At 48.0% G+C, this 24193-nt stretch overlaps 2 protein-coding genes across 5 annotated transcripts in view; both read right to left on the reverse strand.

Annotated features, from left to right (window-relative positions):
• Nucleotides 1–2138: 2138 nt before the first annotated feature.
• On the reverse strand, nucleotides 2139–4531 carry LOC137781813 (endothelin-2). The gene is made up of 5 exons (XM_068570812.1): nucleotides 4497–4531; nucleotides 3749–3905; nucleotides 3439–3552; nucleotides 2862–2927; nucleotides 2139–2223 (listed from the first exon to the last, which is right to left on the reverse strand). Exons 1-5 carry the CDS (start codon nucleotides 4504–4506, stop codon nucleotides 2139–2141), a joined length of 432 nt encoding a protein of 143 aa, XP_068426913.1. The 5' UTR covers nucleotides 4507–4531.
• Nucleotides 4532–8600: 4069 nt separating this feature from the next.
• LOC137781058 (transcription factor HIVEP3) overlaps nucleotides 8601–24193 on the reverse strand; it is a 36444-nt gene continuing 20851 nt past the window's right edge. Inside the window, exons 1-10 of one of the 4 annotated variants that reach the window (XM_068569580.1) lie at nucleotides 23253–23270; nucleotides 21338–21364; nucleotides 18863–21221; nucleotides 18382–18677; nucleotides 16128–18176; nucleotides 15750–15895; nucleotides 11837–12012; nucleotides 11594–11695; nucleotides 10326–10978; nucleotides 8601–10152 (exon numbers count right to left, since the gene is read on the reverse strand). In XM_068569580.1, coding sequence (XP_068425681.1) covers nucleotides 9481–10152; nucleotides 10326–10978; nucleotides 11594–11695; nucleotides 11837–12012; nucleotides 15750–15895; nucleotides 16128–18176; nucleotides 18382–18677; nucleotides 18863–20873 — 6105 coding nt within the window. In that variant the 5' untranslated portion in view covers nucleotides 20874–21221; nucleotides 21338–21364; nucleotides 23253–23270 and the 3' untranslated portion in view covers nucleotides 8601–9480. Of the gene's footprint in view, nucleotides 10153–10325; nucleotides 10979–11593; nucleotides 11696–11836; nucleotides 12013–15749; nucleotides 15896–16127; nucleotides 18177–18381; nucleotides 18678–18862; nucleotides 21222–21337; nucleotides 21365–21885; nucleotides 21920–23252; nucleotides 23271–24193 lie in introns of those variants that run through there. The other 3 variants (XM_068569581.1, XM_068569582.1, XM_068569579.1) reach the window with 3 other exon arrangements.

A 24193-nucleotide genomic window follows, 5' to 3' on the forward strand; every position in this document is an offset into this window, starting at 1 on the left:
CACGCGTAATATTTCCAGATGTGTGACTTCCTGTGTTACTGCATTTTGATTGACACCTAAAGGTTACACTCAAAGCTTTGCTGGAAAACTGATGTCCATGTGTGTGTGTTGGCAGGAGTTTCTCCTTTTCCAGCACCATGGACAGAGTTCTGCAGCCCGCGGTTCCTCTGACGAGTCCTTTTTTTTCTGTTACCTAACATCAGTCAATCATTAATAAGCATGTGTGTTTGACATATCGTCTTCTTTTCTTTATGTGTTTTACAACAGAGCGGCTACTATTGTTTATTGTTGCTGTTGGTACGACTCCTTTTCTGAAACATAAAAATGCCTCAATTAAAAGTGAATCACGATATCGTTAACCCCCTCAATGAAACCCGTGTGATTTCCGGTGATTGACCTGAGACTGGCCTCAGTAATCCACAAGAATGTTGCACATGTTTGCTGTTTCTGTGACAAACACAACGATTTAAAACCCAGAGAGCTCAGCAAGTAAAGAGGAGTAAATGATAAAGAATAGTGATAAACAAGTGATAAACATTCTGCTGACACGGCCGAAACGGGGTTCACAGAACTTTCTAAAAGCATTGTGCATTAAAAAAAAAAGATAATACAAGTTAATAATAGTAAGAGAACGTCCAACACCCTTTCTTTTAAGGAATAGTTGAAGAGGCGGCAGATGTAAGATAGGGATGGGAATCACCAGAGGTCCAACAATACGATACTGTCACAATACGTAAGTCCCGATAGGATATTATCATGATACTGCCATGCATTGAGTATCGCGATATATTGCGATTTATTACCTTTTTTCAACCGCTAATTGTCCCCAAAGGAAAACTTTGTCAACCAAAAAATAAATTGATTTCGTTATTCTAGGACCAAAAAGTTTAGAATTGATTAAATAAACGATCGATACTCGGCTTCCGTGTAATCGATACAACATCGGCACATAAAAAATCGCGATACTATGTTGTATCGATTTTTCCCCCTCCCCCTAATGTAAGGTGGATACCACTCTCAAGTCTGTGTAGCCTGCAGCTTCTAGCTTAGCGAGACAAAAGGATGAAACAGCTAGCCTGACTCTGTGCACTTCAGGTGAAACAAATGTGTAAAGGTGAGATTTCACAGCTGACTGAAATATGAGTTTTGTATAAGGTTCATATACAGCTTCATTCATTGGTTGAAAGGTGAAGTTTTTTCTTCTTCTTGCACACGTGGCGACAGGGCATTTTGTTCCTCCCCCCCACCCCTCCCGAGCAAAGTCACAAAAGCTGCATTCTTTCCAGAGATCCTTATGAAAACACAGGCGGTGCTCCCTTTGAATAGCAGGTACACTTATTATTCATGTGAGCCTTGAATTCCTGGACCATTCATCCGTCTCCGGCTCCTTTTTGATCTCAGAAATGTGTTTGCCCGTCACACAAATGAATCACAACACGCCATCTGAAAGGATTTATTTCACCCCGAATTATCCCCGACGTATATGGTGTCTTTATGGCGATGCCTTTATTTACACGGCGTGCCTTTCCAAAGCACACACGAGGCCGTACATTTGAGAAAAAAAAAAGAATTAAAACACTTCTACAGACAGATACGATGATACAGACTTGATTTTATTGGATTTGATTTGCACTTTTGCACACAATAATCCTTGCAGTAGGCTACATAACATTTTTTTTTTAAACATGAATCCGCAAAGTCAATCATAAAAAAAGTCATTATGAAGATTGTAAAATAATAAACGCGTCGATCCATAGTAGAAAATTAACACGTTTTACAAAACGGTGGTTCAAAACACAACATGTTTTCTTCTGCTCCATCCCGCTACGTCAGTGCTGGCCTGTGTAAGCACCCTGAGTCTCGCATTAAGACCACAGGCAGTGTCCTCCTGCCATGGCGGCAGCTCCTCTCTGGGATGATCCTCCACATCTGTTCACATCTGTCTTCCAGCCTCTATTCCCAGGTACAAAAAGACATTTTTTTTGTGGCGCTTTGGGGGGCCTTCCCTGCGTCGGACGCCATCTTTTAGAAACCTTTTGTTTCCCCCCCCCCCTCCACCCCGTCAAAGGAGCGTCATTTGTTCAGGTGCCGGCTGCTCTCATTCTCTCGCTCTCTTGCTGCCTCAGCTGGCACATTGTTTAGCGAGCGCTCGTCCTCTGAGAGGACTCTTCTCTGTCTGAATCAGGTGAAGCGTGCGCTCTCTTCAACTCGCCGGCCGCAGCTCTGAGCGACAAAGGAAAATCAGTCACACAATCAAAAATATGATCAAAATGGAAGTGAAATTATGCTTGTTTTTTTTCTAAGATAATCTCATCATTCCAAGGCAAAGCAAGTTTATTTGCCGGCACATTTCAACAACAAGTGCTTCACATACCACTATTAAAAGCATCAAAACATAATGCAGAAGAAAACAAGATTTTAAAACAATTTAGGACATTCATTTTAAAACATTAGAAATACAGTCAAAAAGCAACAAATTAGAATAAAAGTTGCAGTGCAGTTTAAGGAATAAAATGCAGTAGTGAGATGCATTATTTAATATCCTTGAATCTGGTTCAATTAAAGGAAGGAGCAAACCGAAAAGTCGCTTTCAGGGACCTCGTTCCAGATATGTGGAGCAGGAGAGCTGAACGCTGCTTCTCCATGTTTAATTCTGACTCTTGGAACAGAAAGTAGACCCGTCTCAGACGACCTGAGGGGTCCTGATGGTTCATGAGGTCGCAGCAGATCACAAATGTATTTAGGCCCTGAACTCCTCCAGTGCTTTATAAACCAGCAGCAGGATTTTAAAGTCAATTCTTTGTTGGACAGGAAGTCAGAGCAAAGACCTCAGAACACGGAGCGATGCGATGTGAGCTCACCTTCGGATGCCGAGTATGTCGAGCAGACTTCTCTTTCCGGATCTGTTTGGGGTCGTGACTTCAGAGCTGCAAGTAAGGGGAACAGCTCCTTTAAAATCCTAACTCACCCTGACATTGCAGTTTGTCACTTTAAAGGTTTTATTGATGTTGTGGCTCAAGAACGCAGCGCTTTGAACAGCATCATTCAACACTACTCCTTTTTCTTTTTTTTTACACTCGCCAAGTCACCAACGTCTTATCTTTACGGGCTCACTGGACGTTTTATGTGACAAGAAAACCACTAAACAGTAAACCACATCTGCAGCTACCATTTCTGAAAAGGCCTCTTCTGTCACTGACATGATTTGTGTGGACATCTCTAGGAAATGTGACTTCTTGACAGTTTTTCAGACCCTCCAACAAGCAGGACTGACATACCACAGCTGCAATATATTTAATTCCATCTAAGCATTGCAGTGAAATGAGAACTCCTTGTCCTCCACACAAGGGCCACAACACATGTCTTCACTAACAACACATGGAGGCCACAAAGATCTGGGTTGAAGATGCTTGACAGCTGCGTGGGATGCTGACTCACCTGCGGCGGCAGAAGTTGGTACAGCTACGATCGCCGAGGTCGGCGCAGGTGCAGCGGCCGACGGACCTCCTGCGTCGGTCCAGAGCGCCGCCCAGACCATAAACTGTCGTCTTACTGCGGCGGAAAAAATAGATACTTAGCGCTATTCCAATGAAATAAAAGACTCTGCGGACTTTGCTCTTTGATACTACGCGCAGCACTGCCCGCCGATTACACAATAGTAAAGATAGCGCATGTTTCTTTTTGCGGATGTCGAGCTCAAAGTGAGTATGCTGCATATATGTGTGTGTGTGTGGGTGTGTGTGCGCACCTGGGCGTGTTGACCCAGATGATGTCCAGGTGGCAGAAGTAGTGGCACTCAGAGTCCAGCTGGCTGCTGCAGGCGCAGCGCTTGCCCCTCAGTCTCTGCGTCGGGACACCGTCAGCGACCTCCACCTCCAGGCGCTTCATCAGCGGGAGACTCAGACCTGGTGCGGGGACAGAGAGCCCGTCAGGAACAGCAACGCAGCATCAAGTCCAGCTCAGCCACATCAAATCAAAGCGCCCGGGGCTCTTTCCACCACTGCTCAAAACAGACTGGTGATGTCACACGTCTGTCAGTTGTGTATTATGTCTAGAATATATGAGTTGGGACATTAAAAAGCTCATCAACTAGATCACTGTGCATCTTTACCAGTCAGCAAACAGACTTGTTTACAGCATGGGAATGCACAAATAGAATATATAGACAAAAAGATAGTAAAAAAAAAGGCTTGGATTTTTTTTGGGGACTTTTATGATTACAGGAATGTATTACGAGTTGTATGTTGACATTTGGCAAAAGTAAAAAAAAAAATCTCATGGAGATAGAAATTGCCTCTTTTGTGTTTCCTATGCTTTTTGCTGCTGCGTGATGCCCGCTGCTGAGTGAGCCGGTGCACACATAAATATACAGTTTACACAGAGTTGACTAAAAACAAAAGCTATAGCGACATCTTGTTGGCACTCTTTCCTCTTGCATGACTAGGAAAGGTCCACTAAAACTCTAACATCAAACTGTAAAGTTGAAATAAACTCACCGTCCTCCATGGAAGCCCAAAGAGTGACGAGGAGAAGCACGCTGGTGGGAGTAGACATAGCTGACAGCAGATGGATGAAGCGCTGCGCTGACACTATAATCCAGAGAGATACAGCTGTGTTTCCAACCTGCTGCTGCCGTTTGTCTGCAGGTGTCTGAGCTCGGTCGCTCTCTTATGCCTCTACACTCCCCTCACATGCCGTCATGACAAAAGCTCCACCCGTGCAGCCGCTTGCCACGGACCCACAGTGTGCCACCCCGGGGTGTTTGAACCTGTGACACATTCAGGGATTAGATCCAATTCTTGGTTGCGCGTCTGTATGTCACCTGCTGAGTGACATGTCGTGTCTGCAGGCTTGCCGTTGAATGAAGAGTCATCTCTTTGCTCTTGCTGTACATGAGGTTTGAGAGCGGGACAAGAGGCTGCTGAAGGTTCAGTTACCTAACATGCTGGTAGAGAGGAGAGAGATGGATTTGTAAGGCTCCTGAAACAAAGACACACACCATGTCAGAGACTGGGACATGTTTGAGGTCTGATAGAGACCTTTTTTTGTGCACTGAAGAATTCATTAATGTTTTAACAATAAACTGTTGGACTTTCCGGACTGAAATTTGACATTTGACATATTTTTTTTACATTGTTGTTTAGTTACAGTGCATGCAGCAACATAACATAACGATTTAATAATCAACATGAACATCTATTTCATGTCAGGTATAGCGTCTAGCCGGTGAACATAGTGGAGTTTCTATGAGCTCAACAGACAGATATTTTCCTCAGGAGTTGATAGAGACCAAACGTAGAGCTCAAAGAGAGCAAATATTAGATTTGCGTTCATCAGATGACCAATAAAAATACAACAAACGAATGACAATATTGCTCCATAACTGCTGGATATGACAATAACATAAAACTGTCTGTATCAATAGATAAATTGCTATGCAGCAGTTGCAATATGAAGGGGGGGAAGAGTGCAATAAAACAACTGTTTGCCAAATTAACTTAAACGTCAATATCTTGTTCCGCTGCCACCAAGTGGCCGAAAAAAAAAGAAAAATCTTATCATTTTTGTGATGTTCATTGGATCTAATTGATGCCTCCATGTTGGCTGGTGAAGGCTCACGCACAGAGAAGCACGCTGCTCGAACCTGCCGACATCATGTCCCACCCGCATGGTGCCATGTGTGCAGGTCAGCCGTGCCAGAGTCATGCACACAGCCAAATGGCAGCGATTACTCACGTGAATACAGGTGAAGCCTGTTCATATTAGTGCTGCTAAAAACATCTTCACTTCCGTCATGTCCCAAAAGATGACTAAAGTCTTCTGAAAGGGAAATGGAGTAAATCTATTTTTTAAGATATTTTTGTCCAATGAAGACAATCAGCAGTAATGAAGACGGAGCATTTGAAGCGAGCAGTGTTTTGGGGGAGAATAAATAGAAAGATGGACGTGTGATCACTAAACAGGCCGATGAAAGCACTCTTTTCTCTTCCTTTGTCGTAAACCAGTCTGTGGTGTTTGCAAAGAGGAGCTTTTAATCCGTGAAACCGGACACGTGAACATATGGACCACACAAGAGAGCAGACTGTACTTTTCCTCTGTGCAGTGGGCATGTCCAGTGCACAAGCACATGTGAAAACATGCTGCAAAACAGAGGAGAGGACAAAGCAAAGGGGGGCAAACGAGACATTGAAAAGAGGACAGATGGAAGGACGACCATTTAAATGACTTTGCTGGACAATACTGCTGTGTGTAACTCAAAACCCTTTCACTTACACTTTGATTTCGATACCTTAATTCCACACATCTCCTAAAGTCTGTCCCTACATCCCTCCCAGGAGAAGATTCGGCTATTATTGAGTCAATCGGAGTATATCATTCCTTACATAATCTACAAAACTTCATCGTGGGGGACAACGTTTTCCAAGCCCGTAAATATTTGTGGAATGTGTGACATGGTGGTGGGATTGCCACAGTGTATCACAACAGCACCACATTCTTGCACCAGAGGTTATAGGTTCAGTTCCCCTCAGGAGCACAGATGTGCTCCCTCTCTGCAGGCATCTCATCTCATCAGGCTGCTCAGTCTCTCAGAAATAGAGAGCGACCACCGATGTGTTTATCAACTTCTGTCCTAAAAGCACGGCGTCTCGTTTTGAATGAGCCATGCCTCCTCAGTGCGCTCCATGGAACAATGTCTTCTGTGGAAAGTCAAGTCACAGCAGCGATCGCCTCTAAGCGTCTCGTCAACACCCGCTCGGCTGCGCCCGGGTCGGCTTTACGCAATTAGCGTCTCGCTGTGCTGCTAAACGTTGTTGTGCAGAGCATCAGGAGAAAGTGAATAGAAAACGCTGCAGGGATGGGAGTGAAACTTCGATGTGGATATTGTTTTGTATTCTTCGAGCTGCATGTGCAACACTGGAGTGCTTTACTATATAATGTTGGATATAATTAAGCAATAAGGTACGAGATGCAGGACCGTATCGTCAATAATGTACCCAATGCACAGCGGAGGGCCGGCAAACCCTTGAACTGTACATTATTGACAATACAGTACTGCCTCGAGTACCTCATTGCTAAAGTATAACACAGAAGGCTAGAAGGTTTAAGTTTAATCAAAATCAGTCTTTGGAAGTGATAACGGTTTGTTACAATATAATAAAGATAGGTGATTTGTTGTTTATCTTCCACCTGGTTCCGGATTGATAAGGTTAATTACTTGGAAAAGGTGTGTGTACCCGCTTGACCCCAATCAAAGCTAAGACCTAAGCAACCAGAATGCCAAATGACATCAATGTTACTACTGTCACATTTCACAGCATCTCCTTTTTCTCACGTATCAGCTGCATGAAAGAGACATATTTTGATAAACACTGGAGTGCAGAGCGTTTAGTAAGGACATCTAGTGGTACTACTGCGAGCTTACAGCTGCCACAGGAGAAAAAAAAAACACCTAAATACATGAGAATGATCATAAAAAAAAGGTACTTCCTAACAGGCACAAAGCGTCAGAGAGGATGAAAAGAATGAAGAGAAACTGATGTGAATGACAGTCGCTAAATCTCACTTCTACTGGACAGCAATGAGAGATTTTGAACCGCCGTGTTCGACAGCACTTTCCATCATCAAAACACCAAACTGGGTAATATCCTTCGGAAGAATGTGATTCTGAGAACGTATACCAAGATGAAGCTATTTCAACATGGCCCCGTGCAGGCAGATTTGACCTCAAGCGACCAACAATTAGACAGACGGAGAAGCGAGGAAAGTGGAATTTGTGTCCGTTATTGTCATGCGCCCCTGAGCTCTACTACCCAGGAGCAAGACATGTAAACTTGATAGATATTTAGCCTCTTTTTGTGGTTGCTTTGCATCTCTTTGTGTCTCAAAGCATCCGTTTTGATCTCTTTGTAGTCGTTTTGTGTTTCTTTGTTTGAGGCCCTGGGTCTGTACTTGGTAGGCCTGTTCAGTAATCCATCCATGGCTGGTGGTGGCCCGATGCCTCAGCTCATCCACCGATAGTTGCATCTTTGTCCTAATATTCGTCCTGTTATGTCTCCACAGAGATTTGGCATGAAAGTAAGATCTTCAACAACAATGTGCGAATGCAAACAGCATTTTAGAAGACAGATTTAACGTCACATGGGAAAAAGACAAACTCACTTTCCGGAAGGGAGAAGAGACATTTGAGAAAAGGGTTGCAGCTCAATGCATTTTGTTGCATTGTTGCTGCAAAGTACGACCAAACATTACACAAACTACCACCAAAGTAGAAGTCAAGACCACACAACTCATGCACACAAAGAACCACATGTTGCACCAGAAAATGATAGCAAAAGTTCTACCTCACAGTAAAAGGTTATCTTTGAGCCGGTCACAGCCCACACACCCAGCAACAGCATCTTGTGTTGTTCCTCTGATGCAGCTACACACAAATATCTGTGTTTGGTACCAATATTATAGAACGATTCCCCCTTAACCTCCCACGCTGTCATCAAAATGTATAATCACGGTACAAACTCTATCCGAGCAAAAGTGCGACACTGTGCACGAGGTGAAGGGGAAGAAAAGCACAGTCTCAAGGGAATCTGGTGCATTTTTTTTATTTTTTATTTCTTCAATGACTAGAAATCTTGCTGTGTGAAATCTGCAGGGCACTTGATCCTCTGGTACCAGCCAAACGCAATCGCTCATCCTTGTCACCAAGTCAAGTCTCATGAACATCATGATAAAGACACACAGATGTAACAAAGAAACACCCTTTTTTCCAATTAAAAAAGTAAAAAAAGAAAGAAAAATGAAACGATGATCATTGTCAACAAATAACAATTAATACGGAGCATTCTTCCCTGTACAGAGACGTATTCTATTCTAAGATATTTTGTAATAAAATATAGAACTTCAGTGCATTTTCCTTTGACACGCTTCAGCTGCTATGCAACTCTCTGTTACTCCGGCATTAAAGCAATGGCCTTTGGAACAGAAACAATCAAATCACCAAATATGAATCCTCCTCCACGACACAAAGAAGCAGATATAAAACTTCACAGCCTTCTCTTTGTCCATCTGTACTGTACATCTTAAAACAAACCTGGACAGAAAAGGCACAAGTAACTACAATTAGAGTAATACTGGGCAAAGATTTTAGGACAAACAAAAAATGGAATTATTTTTGATTTAAGATTTTGGTCATTTACAAATTTAATCATTTATTTTACACATATTTAAACAGGCATTAAGATTACCAGTATCAATATACATTATATATACACACACACACACAAAGACATTATTTCACAAAGGAAAAAAGTGCATTTTTTCTTATAACAAACCTGAATATTGCCAAAGAACAAACATTTAAGTTAACAATAGTATTGAAAACTGTATAAAAAATTAAGCAATTGAAAAAAAAAAAAAACAAGACTAGTGTAGCAACCAAATAAAGCAAAATGGGATGCATTGTGCATCAAGGTGCAGACACCTTTAAGTGCTCTGGTCTGTTCTCTCTCCTTTAGCTCCTCCCTCCACCAGATCGCCACCAGGCGGCGGCGGCGGCGGCGGCGGCGGCTCCCGCCCCTCCGGCTGCTGTCCAATGACATGCGAGGCTACGAGGCCCGCTAGACCGAGAGATGCTCTTGAACTGTCTCTGACGCAGTGTTTGGGGGTCTCAGTGGTCGCGGGCCGGCGGGCGTGGGCGGAGCTATGCAAGCTGCCATATTGCTTTGAGTCCGTGGTCTCCAACTCCTGTTTGGAACATATTAGTGCTGCGCTGGGAACACACCGCCCCGACTGGCTGGTTCCTGCCGCCTGGTCCTCTGACCAGCGGTCCGCAGGAGTCCTGAGCCCTTGAGTCCTGGGGGTCCCGCCCCAGTACGATTCAAATCTGGACAGCGACGGCCCCTCCGTGGGCGGGGACGTCGGGGACGACGGGGTGGTGGGGTGGGACCTCCGGCTGGCCTGCACCATCTGGATCCCTCCGATGGGAATCATCAGATAGGGCACCTTGGCTTGTTGGGAGTGCATGGGAAGATGGCTGAAGACGGTGTCTGCCGTGTGGGGGCCCGGGTAGCCCTCACAAATGGAAAGACGGAACGCAGGTGGAAACAAACTGGCTTCTGGCAATATTAGGCCCTCTGCTGCTGTGCCCCTTCTCACCTGTAGAGGGAGCAAAGACTTTGTCATTACATTCCTTTGACTCTGTGAGTACGCAGGGGAGAAAGTGCAGAGGAAGTGCAGAGGAAGTACATCGCGCCCGCTGTTGCTCAGTACATATTTGTATGCGCATATTTGCGCAGACTAATAAAAAAATACATAAAAAAAAGACTCACCGGTTTGACATGACTACCCCTTGTACCGGGGCTCTCCCACGGCAGGTATCCAGGCGTCCTGTGTGGCAACCCGAGCGGCGAGGGGAGGGTGCGAGCCTGTGGTGACCGGTAGCAGCTGGGCGAAGCGGCGCAGAGAGGAGAGAGGGGTCTGATGGGAGACGGTCCTCTCTCGGGGGAGGGCGAGACGCGTCGGCCGGGCGAGGACAGCTCCGTCCTGGGGGAGGAGAGGGTGCGGATGGGCGAGGGCAGCTCCAGGCGGGGGGAGAGGCTGCGGCTGGGGGAACAGCTCTCGCTGCTGGGCGAGAAGGCCCGCGGCGAGGCTTTCCACCCCCGCCTGGAGAACAGCGCCCTCCTGCTGCCCGGGGATGCGGCTCGTCTGTTGAGCCAACCTCCCCTCCTCGGAGAGAGCTCTTGTCCGGTGCCGGGGCCGGGGGCCTCCGGGTCCAGGTCGCCCTGCTGAGAGCGCCGACCGCAGCTGGAATGCCCTCCTGTCGAACAGGACGACGGATCGTCTTGGGACGCGAGCTCCTCTTCCTCTTCCTCGTCGTCCTCCTGGTCCTCCTCGTCCTCCTCGTCGTCCTCGGAATCCTCCACGTCCGAAAACTGATGTTCCTCCTGTTCCTCTGAGCCGCACACGCGCTCATCGCTTCCTGCTGCGCGTGCGGGAAAAACACAATACACATCGTTGTCATGAGATCCCTTCACGTCCATGTTGTACACTTAGAAACTCCTGCACTGAATACGTATTAGCAGAACGATCTTCAGGAAACGAGCACAGAAGGGTTAGGACAGCGTGCTGCATCTCTTCCTCACCCACCACCCATCAAACTCATGCTATAAATAGACAAAGGATGGAAGAAGTGAATTGAATAGAGCCGTGCCTCTATTCACAAACTATCTCAGCCTTGTGAATAGAAAGACGCTTTAAATGGCGCATCCTTGGCTGTGACGAGGCGACACTGTGAGCAAGGGGTGGCGTGGTAGAGGAGGCTCAGGGAGGAGATCATGAGGCATTGAGAGGCGACATAAGTGTTGTCATATGCCAGCAACGCATCGCCAGAGAGCAACAGCCACGTCAGGAGACTGTCGACTACTCTTCATTCATTTATCGTCTACTTTTTGGTATTCCTTATGCGAGGCCAAAGGGAGGAGAATAGAACATGGTGTTGCGTAAGCTGTCGGTGCCGAGCAGAGGCAGGAGTTCATCCAGCTGTGTACCGATATTTCTCTACGGCGGATAGGAAATATGTGAGATGCTGCTTAAGTACCTGCTTCCTCGCTCTCCGGCTCATCCAGCGATGACTCAGAGACTCCCATCGACTGGCATTTCTTCCCATGAGCCTTCGACTTCATGTGTTTAGTAAGGTTCCCTGGGAAGGACCACGAGAGGCAATTTGAAAATCGCCCACGACTAACAGAAGGCGGGGAAAATGAGGACGTTGCAACGACGGAGACGAAATACGGTGGACAGGCTATGATTTAGAGAGGGAAGGAGTGAAATGTCTCCTTACCTTTGGTTTTGAAGGCAAAGTTGCAGTGTTTGCAAATGTACGGACGGACGTCGGTGTGCGTGCGGATGTGCTTTTTCAGCATGCTGGGCTTCTTGCAGCGGATGCCGCACTCTCCACATATGTACTTGCCCCGGCCGCGACCTCTCACATAGACATACTCCTCATTGGACCTATACCTAAGACATAAACAGAAAGATAAGAGATGTGGTCACCACAAAAAAAAAAAAAAAAAACACTAATTGTGGTTACTTTCATATGCATTATACACAAACCACCTATTTCACTATGTGGTAGAATTTAAGAGCTGAACGCACACATGACTTGTTCATTGACCACCTCTTGTGAAATCCTTCCTTGAATTGCATTTAAAGCTGCATTAATAGACTTTTGATCACTTGAGGGCAGTGGAACAAGCTGCAAACACAGCATGAACATATTTCCACCTTGTTAAGTTGTTATGGCGAGCAAATATTTACACATCCAGCAGTTATGGCGCGGCATCAGGATTCATTTGGGGTCCTGCTTCTGGCCAAATGTTAGTCTAACTTTGCTTTTCTGGTTGCAGCCTGTAGCAAACAGCGGTATTACAGAGCTTTTCCCCCTGAATATACACGGCTGATGATGAAAAATCAAAGCAATGGCGAGTAGATTTTGGGCGTTTCCTCATTCGACTTATTGTTATATTGATTAGTGCAGCTTTGATGAATGGAAAACCATACATGCAAGCGCGCACACACACACTCTCTCTCTCTCTCTCTCTCTCTGGAAACTGAGAAACAGGGCTTTCTTTATGGAGGCGGGTTTGGGGGGGAAGCCCCACCAAAATCCCTCCACGACACCCTGGACTCACAGAGAATAGCAGCGTCTCTGCTGCGAGCGTGCGGCCCGGCCAACAACAGCAAAAACAGAGGGAAGGGAAGCCTGCCCATGGTCAACAACCTGGAATAGACACTATATTTATAAATCAACACATTTAGGTTTTCGTCTATAAAAAAACATTGTTTGTGTGCAATTTCGATGTTTAGCAAAGAGGCAATGTGTGGACACAGAGGACAACGGAAGGAGTTGTCCCTTATGAAAAAAATGAATTTAATTAGTTTAATTCAGTGGTTCTCAAACTGTGGGGCGTGACCCTCCAGTGGGGCGTGGAGGTATTACAGGTGGGGCGCGAGGGGAGATGCCGATTCTTAAAAAAAAATTAGAATCCTTTATTAATCCCACAGTGGGGGAATTATTTTCTGCCTTTTACCCATCATCCTTAGTAATGAAGGAGCGTTGTGCTGCGGGGAAGCTCTGGGGCGCCAGTGTCTTGCTCAAGGACACTTCAACATGAAACTATGGGGAGAAAACAGGGATCCAACCGGCTTCCTTGGTAATCTTTTTTTGCCCAATATGAGTTATGTTTTGCACATATATAACTTTATTTGCGCTGTTTTAACAAAGTGATTGCAGATGTTATTAGTTTTTGTTAGATGGAGCAATCTGGTTTACCCAAAAGGGATTTCAATTTTCTTTAATCTATTATTTAAAAATGCACGGATGAGGCGTCTCAAAAGGTTGGACCATTTTGTTCCCATGTTGTTGGGGCGGTGGGTCCCGAACATTTTGCTTCCTCCAAAGTGGGGCGTGACAGAAAACGTTTGAGAACCACTGTGTTTAATTACAGGATACGCAGGAACCAGGGCTGTGTGTGTCTTTTCCCCGCTGTGTAACAGAACCAGCGACGGCAAATCATAACTAAATCTATAGGCGACTGAGTGTGCACTGTGTTGCGTTCATTCGGGATCTGGCGACTGTTTGCTGGCGTGTATTTCTCTCGCCGTTGCTAAAAATATCCGCCCACATCTCAGGAAAAACAAGGCAGAACTTGCACTTCACACATCGAGCGTTAAATAAGCGGCGCGTCTCTCGGTAAAACTCAACCGGCTGCTCAAGCTGGAAGTTTTACGACCGCCGTGGCCGATTGGAGGAGAGAATATCACTTTCAACCGGCGCGTGATTGACTGATAAGGCCGCTAAAGTCAAAAGTAAAAGGCTATACCGCGGGTACTCAAACATACTGAAACCCCTTTTTATGCCACAAAGGAGTTTGGCATAACTAATCCTTTATACACAGCCTGTAAACTCCGCTCACAGGAATGGATATTCCCATTTCACCACTGTGGTTAACGCGTCATGACAAATCTGCAATGTTAACCACTTACAGCATGCAAATTAATCTGCATTCTGGCCTAATAGAATCCAGAGAGACACAGTTCAGCCAGTGCTCAATAAAAAGGGATTAAAGCTGATATTCCACAGAGTTTCGCTGCAACCGAGAAGAAGCAGCGACGCTGGCTTAATTGCTGAGACGCGTTATCGAGGTGCCGAGATCCAACATTTGTTTCTTTAGCTGCGTGACAATAAAACTCTAGGGACCCCTGCCCTCCTTGTTTTTTTTGTTTTTTTAAAAGGGATCTCTGAAATGGGATCCGAACATAAACAAAGATGCACAATGCATATTCATTGCTTGTTCTGCGGAATAAAATGAGAGAGAACACAGTCATGATTTCATAAGTGTGGAGAAAAAAAAGGGAGATTGGGATAATGAGTCCTAACAGATTCAGGGTACAAAATGTTTAGCTATGTTGAGAGGGGCGGGGCTGTATTTGCATGCACAGAGAAAACAAAGCAAGTATTAAGAGCTGCAGGTACAGAGAGAGACAGAGACAGAGAGAGAGAGAGAGAGAGAGAGAGAGAGAGAGAGAGAGAGAGAGAGAGAGAGAGAGAGAGAGCAAGGACAGTGAGGATGTTGGAAGGGAATGAAGAGAGAATAATACATAGGTAAGTGAAACTGGAAGAGCTGCCAGAGCGACACTGGCAGCACGAACAGAAGGAGGAGGCTTGGTGTGATGGAAACAGAGGACGCGAAGAAAGCGGGGCGGTGGGGAGGCTGTAGGCTGCTAACGGATGAAGATGAATGTGTGTAATGTGTGGTTGCAAATGATAAAGACTGGTAATTAGCGCCTTATCTACTGTTAAGCAGACTAGTCCTTCACAATCAATCTGTGTGCACATTAACACAAAACACAGGCCTTAAATGTGCACACACACACACGTAAAACCCATTCCTAACAAATCTCTGATATCTCCGACATAATATCTCTCAAAACATATCTGTTGCCATCATAAGGAAAACAGTGTGCTCTGAAAATCATGTTAATTAGGAACATTTTTACCTCGATCCACTACTCTATCCTTCCGCTGCTCTACTTTTCATTCTCATCCATTTCTCCTATTGCATCGACGTTAACAGATCTGGAGAAACTTAGATCTCCAACTGTAACACAGTAAACCTGTGAAAGAAGAGAGGCTAGACCGCCCTAGGGGGGTCGGGGGGAGGGAAATCCCTCATTCCTCACATTTATGGACAGCACAAATATGTGAATATGTGAACGCAGTAAAGAGTGGAACAAACAAATGCACGCAAACACGACAATCATCACTATGATACTGATTGCTTGCAGATTGCTTCATACTTTCCCTCTGTTTCTTCTAAGTAACTTATGCAACCATAACACAAAAAAACTGGTATTAATGAGTCTCACAAAGTGAAGTTGGAGACAACCTTTTTCCAATTACCACACACACACACACAGAAACACACACACACACTCACAGCACACACACTTTGAATAACAGACTCCCATGCCAGCAGTCAGACGGCTTGGCTGCAGGTACAAATGAAGTCCCCGCGGGTTCCACTACCTCCCATCTGTCACTGTAATTCTCCGTGCACTCGCCTCGGCGTTGTCGCCGTGCTGTTGTCATCAGGCGTTGGTCTTGTGACAGAGGAACCGGTTACTTGTGCAGCGAACGCCCCGCCAATTATTGGCGAAATGTTCGAATTTGAAAAAAGATGCGCATTTCTTACCCGCCTTCAAAGATGCGAACGCGAGAGGGCTCGCTCGCTTTGGAGGTGGAGGGTTCTTCCTCTTCTCGGATCTCTTTATTCCCCTCCTTGTCGCGTTGTTGCTGATCCTTTACTTTAGTGAGGGTGCTGGCTGGGGCGGCATGTACCTACACTCAAGACACACATAGAAAAAAATCAAAACAACTTAAAATAAAATGTCGCAAGTGAAAGGTAAAATATTTTTTTTTTTTCTCAAAAGAGTATTGCACAAAGTTTGGGTTGCACTCCTCAAGACCTTTAAAACAGACTTTGAGGAGCAGCCCTTTGAGCACATTCATGCATTCCAGTGTATAGAAAATGATTACAAATGCAATAAGCGTGTATTGTGATTATGTTTACCTCTGACACCCGTGGGGTCCCGGTGCTGGCGGGGGCCAATTTGCTTTTGGCCGGGCTCGGGGCCGTCGCCGTGGTGTACGTTTCGGCGCTGTGCTTCTGTTTGGAGCACAGCAGAGACAACGCCACCTTGGTGGTGAGGCCCGGCAAGTTGGGGTTGTGGGCGCTGACGCTCCAGGTGGAATACACCGAGCTGCGGGGGTCCCTCAGGGCGGACGGGTTGGGTTTGACGTAGTTCAGGTAGCACCAGTTAACTGAGACGGAGGTGTGGAGGCTGGGGAATGAAGGGGCGGCCGGTCTGCCAGCCTCCTTTTCCACAACTGCCACCTCCTCCTTTTTTTGACTTGTCTTTTCAGGGGACTCCTCCTCCTTCTCCGCCTCCTCCTCCTCCTCCTTTTCCTTCCTATTGTGTTTCCTTGGTCCTTGCTCATGCTCCCCCTCCACTTTCACAGTTGTCAGCTCTACCCTCTCTGGCTGTTTCTTCTCACTCTCTTCCAATTTTCTCCCAGCTGCTTTACTTTCTTCACCCTGTCTTACCTTCCCTTCGACATTCTCCTCTTCCTCTCCAGTCTCATCTTCCCCCCCTTCTTCCTCCTCCTCCTCCTCTTTTACCCTTTTCTGGTGACGCTTTGCCTCTGTGCTGAGCTCCAGACTGGCTGCAGGAGAAAGCATGCGTTTACTTCCTCCAGCCCCCAGTGGACCGTATCCCTCTCCGGATCCCGAGGCCAGCTCCGTGGGCAGAGAAAGGGGGAAAAAGCTCTTCAAGTCTGGGGGCGGGACCTTCAGGTAGGACCTCTGCAACTTGTCCCGCTCCACCTGGCCCATAATGACCATGGCTGTGCAAGAAATAGGCTCCCGTGAGCAGGTGGAGGCCAGGATTTGGGACAAGGTGGTATACATGGCATTGGCATAGGTGGGTATGTGTGTATGGAGGCGCACTGGCACCACAAGGGACACCACGGGTGTCAGCTGAGCCAGGCATGTGGCGATGACCGGCCGTGAGTGCTGGTAAGAGATCCTTACAAGGGATTGGTGTGGAAGAGCAGAGGAGATGGAGGGGCTGCTCTCCGTGTCGGGAGCGAGAGGAACCTGTGCAGTTAGTCTTGGAGGGAAAGGCAAGTACAAAGCCTGGCTAGCTGTAGTCCTGGAAGAGCACTGGAGAGGAACGATGGCAGGAAGCTGATGGAACGGTATACCCAACCGCTCTGCCATGCGGACCTGCCCCGGGTGTATCTGTATAGGTGGAGGGGCTGCCTGTGCATGTAGGAAGGTTCTTTGGATGATTTGGGCGGACAGTACTTCAGAGATGGCCGTGGTGACGGGGAGCAGCTGGGATAATGCCCCTTGGGGAAATGCTTGCTGCAAAGGGAGCACATCCGGAGAGGATGGGAAGATCTGTGGCTGCAACAGCTGCAAGGCTTTCCCGGTGGCTTCCAGGCCGAACCGGGCGCTTGCCTCAGTCGAGTAGATGGGAGGATGGATGAAGCGGGAAGGCCCAGGTTTTGGACTCTCCGCTCTGGACAGCTGACTCGTGCCGGCCCCCTCCTCCTGCTCGGGTTCCCCCAAGGTGGCATGCTTTACGAGGAGACACTTCCTCCTTTCTTTCCAGGAGGAAGCAGACTGCTGGGGGGTCAGTGACCCGTAGTCAAACGACTTACTCCTGGTCTCTGCGACCTGCTCCGTTTGCTGGGGGCTGGCTTTGGTCTGCTCCGAGGCCGAGCGCCTCATCTCCTTGTGGCTTTGGTGGTGTTGGTGGGAAGCAGACGGCACCATCAACATCTGGGAGCTTTGGCTACCGGAGGCCCAGGCGGCCGTCTCCGCTCTTTTTGTGTCCTCGGTAGAAGCAGAGAGGCTCGACGCGTGGGAGATGTTGCTCTCTTGACTGCCGGGGCTGTGGGGCACGGACACGGACTCAAAGCTGGACTCCCCAGAAGACTGGGCCGCCTCGGCCAGGCGGAGTCTCTTCTTCTTTGGTGGCAGCTTCTCTGCAGGGAGCTGGGCCAGAGTCTGGCTACGCTGAGGCCATTGGAACTCCTCCACTCTCTCTGCCTCCTAGGACAGAACAAATAGTTATGTAGTTTACGAATCTAACATTACGAGTAAGACGAGGGGGTATTGACCGCTCGCCTTGCTCAAACTATTTCTGTTGGAGTTGAAAAAACTGGTTGAAATCAATGTTTTTCAGATATTTGAGGGAAGGGAAACAAATAAGCCCGCCCCAAAAAAATGTATAGGCCGAATTTGAATAAGCACCTACTTTGAATGAGGATGCCGTCACTGGCGGAGAGACAGATGGCATGTCAGCATCAGGCTCCTCTGTCACAAGGATCTCTGGCACTTGGATGTTTGGTTGGCGGATGAGGCGAGATGTAGAGGGTGATGGTTTTGGCTCGAGTTGTTGTGTTTGCTGACTCTCTCTGAGTTCTGTTTCCTGACTCTCCATGGATATACTCTCCTGCTTCTCAAAAGAGCTTGTGTGTTGGATGACGGACACACCCTTCCTGTCCTGCTGATGCTGCTGCTGTTGTTGTGGCTCATTGTGTGAAGAAACACCTGATAGCAAACAAAATAAAGAAGACAATATTATATATATATTTTTGTGTTGCTTTACATTATTGATGCAAGATGCAGTTATTCATATGCTTTTTATACATATTTCCTTAGCTATTCAGGTTCCTTTAAGGAAATACATATTTTTCTCACACAGAACGATGTGGATGAACTTGACATGAACAAACCTGAGAGGGCGTGGCTGTGCTCTGGTCTTCTCGTCACAGGGACGAGGTCCGCAGACCCCCCCGACATGGCGACGGATCCGGGGCTGGGAGGATCCTCCTCCAGACTTTCCTCTTTCCTCCTTTTTCTCACGGCCATCGCCAGCGCCCTGAACTTATAGTGCATCATCATCTGGGGGCGATCCTCTCGACACGTCTTGCTCACGTCACAGCTCTCTTTTCCCAGGGTTTGCGGGCCCGGGCATACGCCTCTGTGGGCGTCGTAGTTTTCACCGTGCTGGAAGTGAGCCCCACATGCTTCACATTCAAACAGACTCGGACTCGTTTGCTGTTGTTGTTGTTGTTGTTGTGGCTGCCTGGCTTGTTCAGCGCCGCTGGCTGAGGAGGAGGAGGTGGGGCCGGAGTCCTCCAGCATGAGCTCAGCTCCCAGTGGAACTTCGATGGCGGGCTGGCGCCGTAGCATACGCTGGGCGTGGCCGACCCTCATCTCCGCCACCACCGCTTGCTGCTCGTCAAACGACTGGCAGAGGCGGTAATCTCTGGGCGACGCGGAGCCGGCGGTCGAGGGCTCTCCTTGGCTGGTGGACGATGGCATCGAGTGGCTTCGGAGCAGAGGTATTGCCGACAGCTCCTGGGCGCCTGCCGGATCCGCCTCGGGATTGTGGAGGTGCTTCAATCCGCTGGGGCCCGGGGCGGCTTCTCCTTTGGGGTCGAATGCGTAGGGATCTCTCGGGGAGGTGAATTTCGGAGACTCCATGCTGCTCTTCCTGGACAGAGAGGAGCGTCTGGGCTTCACGCTGTCAATCTCACTGGTGTCCACCACCGCTTCGTTGATGGTGATGAGCTTGGTGATGTGTTCTATCACTTGGGTTTTGGGCACAGCGAAGGGAGGGCTTTTCTCCTCCGTTCCCGCGGACGAGGAAAGTAAAGAATGAGGCGGCTGCTGATGGGGGCCGCGCTGCTGCCGGCCATATTTCCCGAGGATAATTTCTGCGTAGGTTTTGGCACTGGTGCTGGGAGGGCTGACCTGGGACAGATCGGTGCTGCCTGACCCGGAGAAGTAGCCAGACTCTGTGCTGCCCTTACTGCCAGGGCCTTGAGAGGAGGAGGAGGTGGAGAGGGAGGAAGGAGGGTCATCCGGAGACGCCATCGGGCCACGTTTCCTTTCACTCAGCCTCAGTGCCAGCCTTTGCTTGACAGCCTGGGAGTCCTCGGGCCTATGGCTCTCCTGTGAGCCTCCGAGCGGCTCCTTGCCGCCTTTCCTCTGCTGGCCCAACATCTCCTTCGAAGAGGACTTTCTGTGTTGGCCCGTCTCTTCTTCAGACTCGGTGCTTTCTCCCTCCGTGTGCTCCTCGGGGTCTTCTCCAACGCCGCTACCCTCCGGTCCACTCAAACTGGGCTCATCGCGACTGGACGCCAGGCCCGCTTTAATGCGATGGGCGTGGGACTTGCGGTGCTTGTACAGGTTGCTCTTGGTCTTGAAAGAAAAGCCACAGGGGTCGCACGGGTAAGGTCTTTCTCCTGTATGGGAGCGAATATGTTTCTGAAGAACGCTGGGCTTGGCACATGGACGGCCACAGTAAGTGCACACATATTTTCCTGGTTTCGGGGGTTTCTTCTCCCCTTTTCTGGGTGAGCTGACCCCTTCTTGGCCCTCTTGGCTGGGCTGTGACGGCACCCCATGGCCGTGCTCAACCCGGGTGGAGGAAGTAGATGGGAGGGATGTGGTTGACGAGGAAGCTGCAGAGAAGAAGCTGCCTCCCGAGGGACCCGGGCCGTCTGAATGCTGCCATAGTACCGCTTGCTGCTGCTGTAGCCGAAGCAGAAGGTCCGAGCGTTTGGGTTGGCGATTTTGCAGGCGACCCAAGGCTCTGTGTACAGGGCGAGGATTCGAAGGGCTCTGGGGCTGCTGAGGTGGACAAGATCCCAGAGAGGACTCAGTTGTCAAGTGCTGCTGCTGCTCTTGCCTTCCAGAGCACTCCCCATCAGCCGGACGGCTGTGCTCAGCCTCCATAGAGTGGGGAGGAGGCCTCACGGTCAGACAAGGAGGGGCTCTCGGAGCCTCATGGGGCTAACCGCATGGCAGCAGAGAGGTCAGAGGTCGGGGAACATCGACAGACTGATTTGTAAATCACAAAAGAGGGCCTTTTTCAGCGTGGGCCAAGAGTTATTCAAGAAGACCAAATGAGGCATGGTTAAAAGCTGGCCCGGAGCTGCACGGTCGCAGGCGAACATGGACCATCGCTCTGTACGAAGCCGGTTCGCTCCCGTCCAGCCTCGGCCATTCTAACAGTCCTCCCGAGGTCTTCTCTGCATCTCTTTTGTTGGTTGTCAAGGGTTGGATGTCAGCTTCTGAATGGGTCTAAAGAATCAAGGAAAGAGACAAGCAAGGACTGAGTTACACAAGTGGAAACATACTAGAACATGTATTAGACATTTTAAAAGGCTTTATCAAGCACTGGAAACAATTTCCCTTACTTTTCCTCTTACGTACAAAGTGTTTTTCTTTATAAAAGCAGCAAAAGATAATAAAAGTCCAAAGCAAAAACAACAAAGCAAAAAAACACAGGATCTAGTCAGGATGACTTAACCTGCTTGACATCCTGAGGGTTTCCAGAAAGCCTGTCATGCAGTCTAAAACAGAGTTATGTCGATCGAGCCGAAGGCCAAAATCACCAGTGTCCCATTATCAAACTCCCCGTTAAATATTGCCCCCAAATATCACACGATGACAAATAGGGTTGCATTTCCTGGAGCAGTGTTGAGTGAGGTCAGTTCTGTAATGAGAACATTAGCAAGGTAATTGCATCATCAACATGTTATTGCTCTCATCTGTCCCGGCTTCAACTCTTAATAAGCGGAAAGTGTGCAGCGATTCACGAGCCTGAGAAACACATGCTGCGAACCTATTGAGAAAATGTGAGGTCAAGATGTTTGCAATATTGGCACAATGATCTGAGGACACTAAAATAGTACGTGCATGAGCAAATACTGTTTAAACACTTTTTTTTTTTTTGGGGACTCACTACAAAACAGGCAAAATCTGATGAATATCTGGGCCCTCGACTGGTCCACCCTGGAATGGAGGGGGTGGTGTTTACTCGTTGATAAAGAGAGGGACTTGACAGCACCTGGGTTTCAGCCTACGCTGTACACGCGCTGCTGTTTCACTGCCACCAGGGGGCAGTGTTCATGACGGGTACTTGTTAGAAAGCCTGTTGTGAAAGGGGTTCAGTAAAAAAAAAAAAAAAACGTTTATCAAGATAGATCTACTGTAATATTTCCCACTCACACACACACACACACACACCACGAGAGAGCCGTGTATATGAGGAGCCAATATAGCCGATCGCGGAGACTTGCGGGCGGGATGAAATCTTCTCTTTTATCAAGATGTATGCTCTGTAATATTCCCCACTTACTACAAATCCTGCACTCCATCTCAACTGGAGACACAGGATTCTTGTATCGAAGCCAATCAAAACACATTCTGGGAATGGATGGGGCCAATCATAACACCCCCCCCCCCCCCCCCCCCTCGCATGTGTTCACCTCTCAGCTGTAGATCTGCGTGACGGTGTCGACAGCGGGCATCACCTCCGACGGCAAAGGAACATATACCAGGAGGTAATACAGAACTGGTGCGGATGCAGAGCTAAAAACAAACCGAAATGAGGCGAGAGATAGAAAATGTAAAGATGTCCTAGGATATTAGAGGTATGCATATGAAGTAGGAGGAAGAAATAGTGCGAGATGACTTGAGAAGAGGTGGGGAAGAGAGAAAAGACTCCAGCGATCCAGTGGCTGAATAAACAGGCCCCAGCAGAAGAGACTGCAGCTCAAGGTGCCAGCGGTGGCAAGGCAGCACTGACAGTTTTTTTTCTTTTTAATGAGCCACACTTTTGCTCTCTCCATATGTCTAAAAAAAAACACTGCACAGTCAGCCTTCATTAGCACCAGTTTACAGCGGGGGGAAGAGAAGAGAATCAGTCTTCCTCCTGGAAACAACTTGACAGATCCTCGCATCCGTCGCCACGTTCCCCCACATCTGCTGAGGGCCGATCATCTGTTCAGTGTGCGTTTTCTCCGAGCAGATCGACGCTTTGATTACAGGAGACTTTTTTTTTTTACCATCAACACACAGCAATTAGGCGGCGCAACGCAACAAATCAACAGCAATTATATATTTCACTTCTCTGTTTTCATCTGCAGCCTTTTTTTCTGTCTTTCTGTTGAGCCGGAGGGACACTTTACTGTCTCCAGTTACACGCCGATACGTTAGATCGGTGGTTCTCAACCTTTTTTCAGTGATTTTCTGATGTGCCAGCAGGGTTGGATGTATTAAAACTGTCAACAATTCATGTTGCATTGAACTGAATGCTTTCACATTTACATTTTAGTGAGAAACTTGGGGGCGGGGCTTGCGATCAGGCTCTTCTCCAGGTCCTCAGATCCTCACTAGAGAGAAAACCCTCCGCCTGAGGAAAGCAGGTGAACTCTTCCTCTGCAGAAGACTTTGCTTTCTTCAGAAAAGGCCCTCCCCTCGTCATACATCTTCAAAAACCTGGTCTCCGTGCCCTGCAGAGACCCTCTAACGGTCAGAGGGAATGGCGCTCGCGAAGGTGCGTGCATCACATCGCGACTGAAACAAGTTGTCCCTCTTTAAGGAAAGAGAGACGGCAAAGCCGCGTCGGGAGTGTAAAAAAGTGAATGACTGCTGGATGAGAAGATCGGCGTCGTAGCCGTTGATGCAGCCCGTAAAACGAGGCGATTAGAAGCTTTTTAAGGTCGCGGAGAGCATCGCTTCCATTATTCATGGCCGTCTAGACTGCCAGCTCTGAGCGCGGGGGGAACGCAGTCAGGGTCGTGCCAGGAAGACGAAAAAAAAAAAGCCAGAGTCGAGCCTACATTAAGCCAAAACACACACACACAGACACACACATGCATACATACATACAGCGTCTCTCTCCCCTGAGCCGCGAGCACACAGCAGGAAGCTCCTGGATCTACTCTGACACATCTGACCAGCTCATCAGCGGCGGTGCCCTGAGGCGACCCGCTTTCCACTCCCCCTCCGACGAGGGGTTTTCCTTTTTCTCGTCACACACTCGTTCCACAGAGATGACTCGCCGTCAGTAGGCGCCTGTTACGCGCAGCGCTTTCAATGCGCGGCGGGCTTCTCCTGCCTGGATGCACTCGAAATGTAAATCAGTTGACAATAATAAAACACACACACACACACACCGGTTATGTAAATGTGTCTGGCATCACGCTGAGGCGGGTGGGGCACAGGCGTTTCTTCACGCTGCTCTATTTTTAGGCTGAGGTGCGAGC

The sequence above is a fragment of the Clinocottus analis genome, unplaced genomic scaffold (assembly GCF_023055335.1).
Source record: "Clinocottus analis isolate CAN_PGR_092001 unplaced genomic scaffold, fCliAna1.0.p SCAF_9, whole genome shotgun sequence".
NCBI lineage: Eukaryota > Metazoa > Chordata > Actinopteri > Perciformes > Cottidae > Clinocottus > Clinocottus analis.

Coding starts and splice junctions, on each gene's coding strand:
- LOC137781813 (XM_068570812.1), bottom strand. Junction 2,928..3,438: donor ACCAACTTCTGCCGCCGCAG/GTGAGTCAGCAT, acceptor CCTTACTTGCAG/CTCTGAAGTCACGACCCCAA. Junction 2,224..2,861: donor GACATACTCGGCATCCGAAG/GTGAGCTCACAT, acceptor TTTGTCGCTCAG/AGCTGCGGCCGGCGAGTTGA.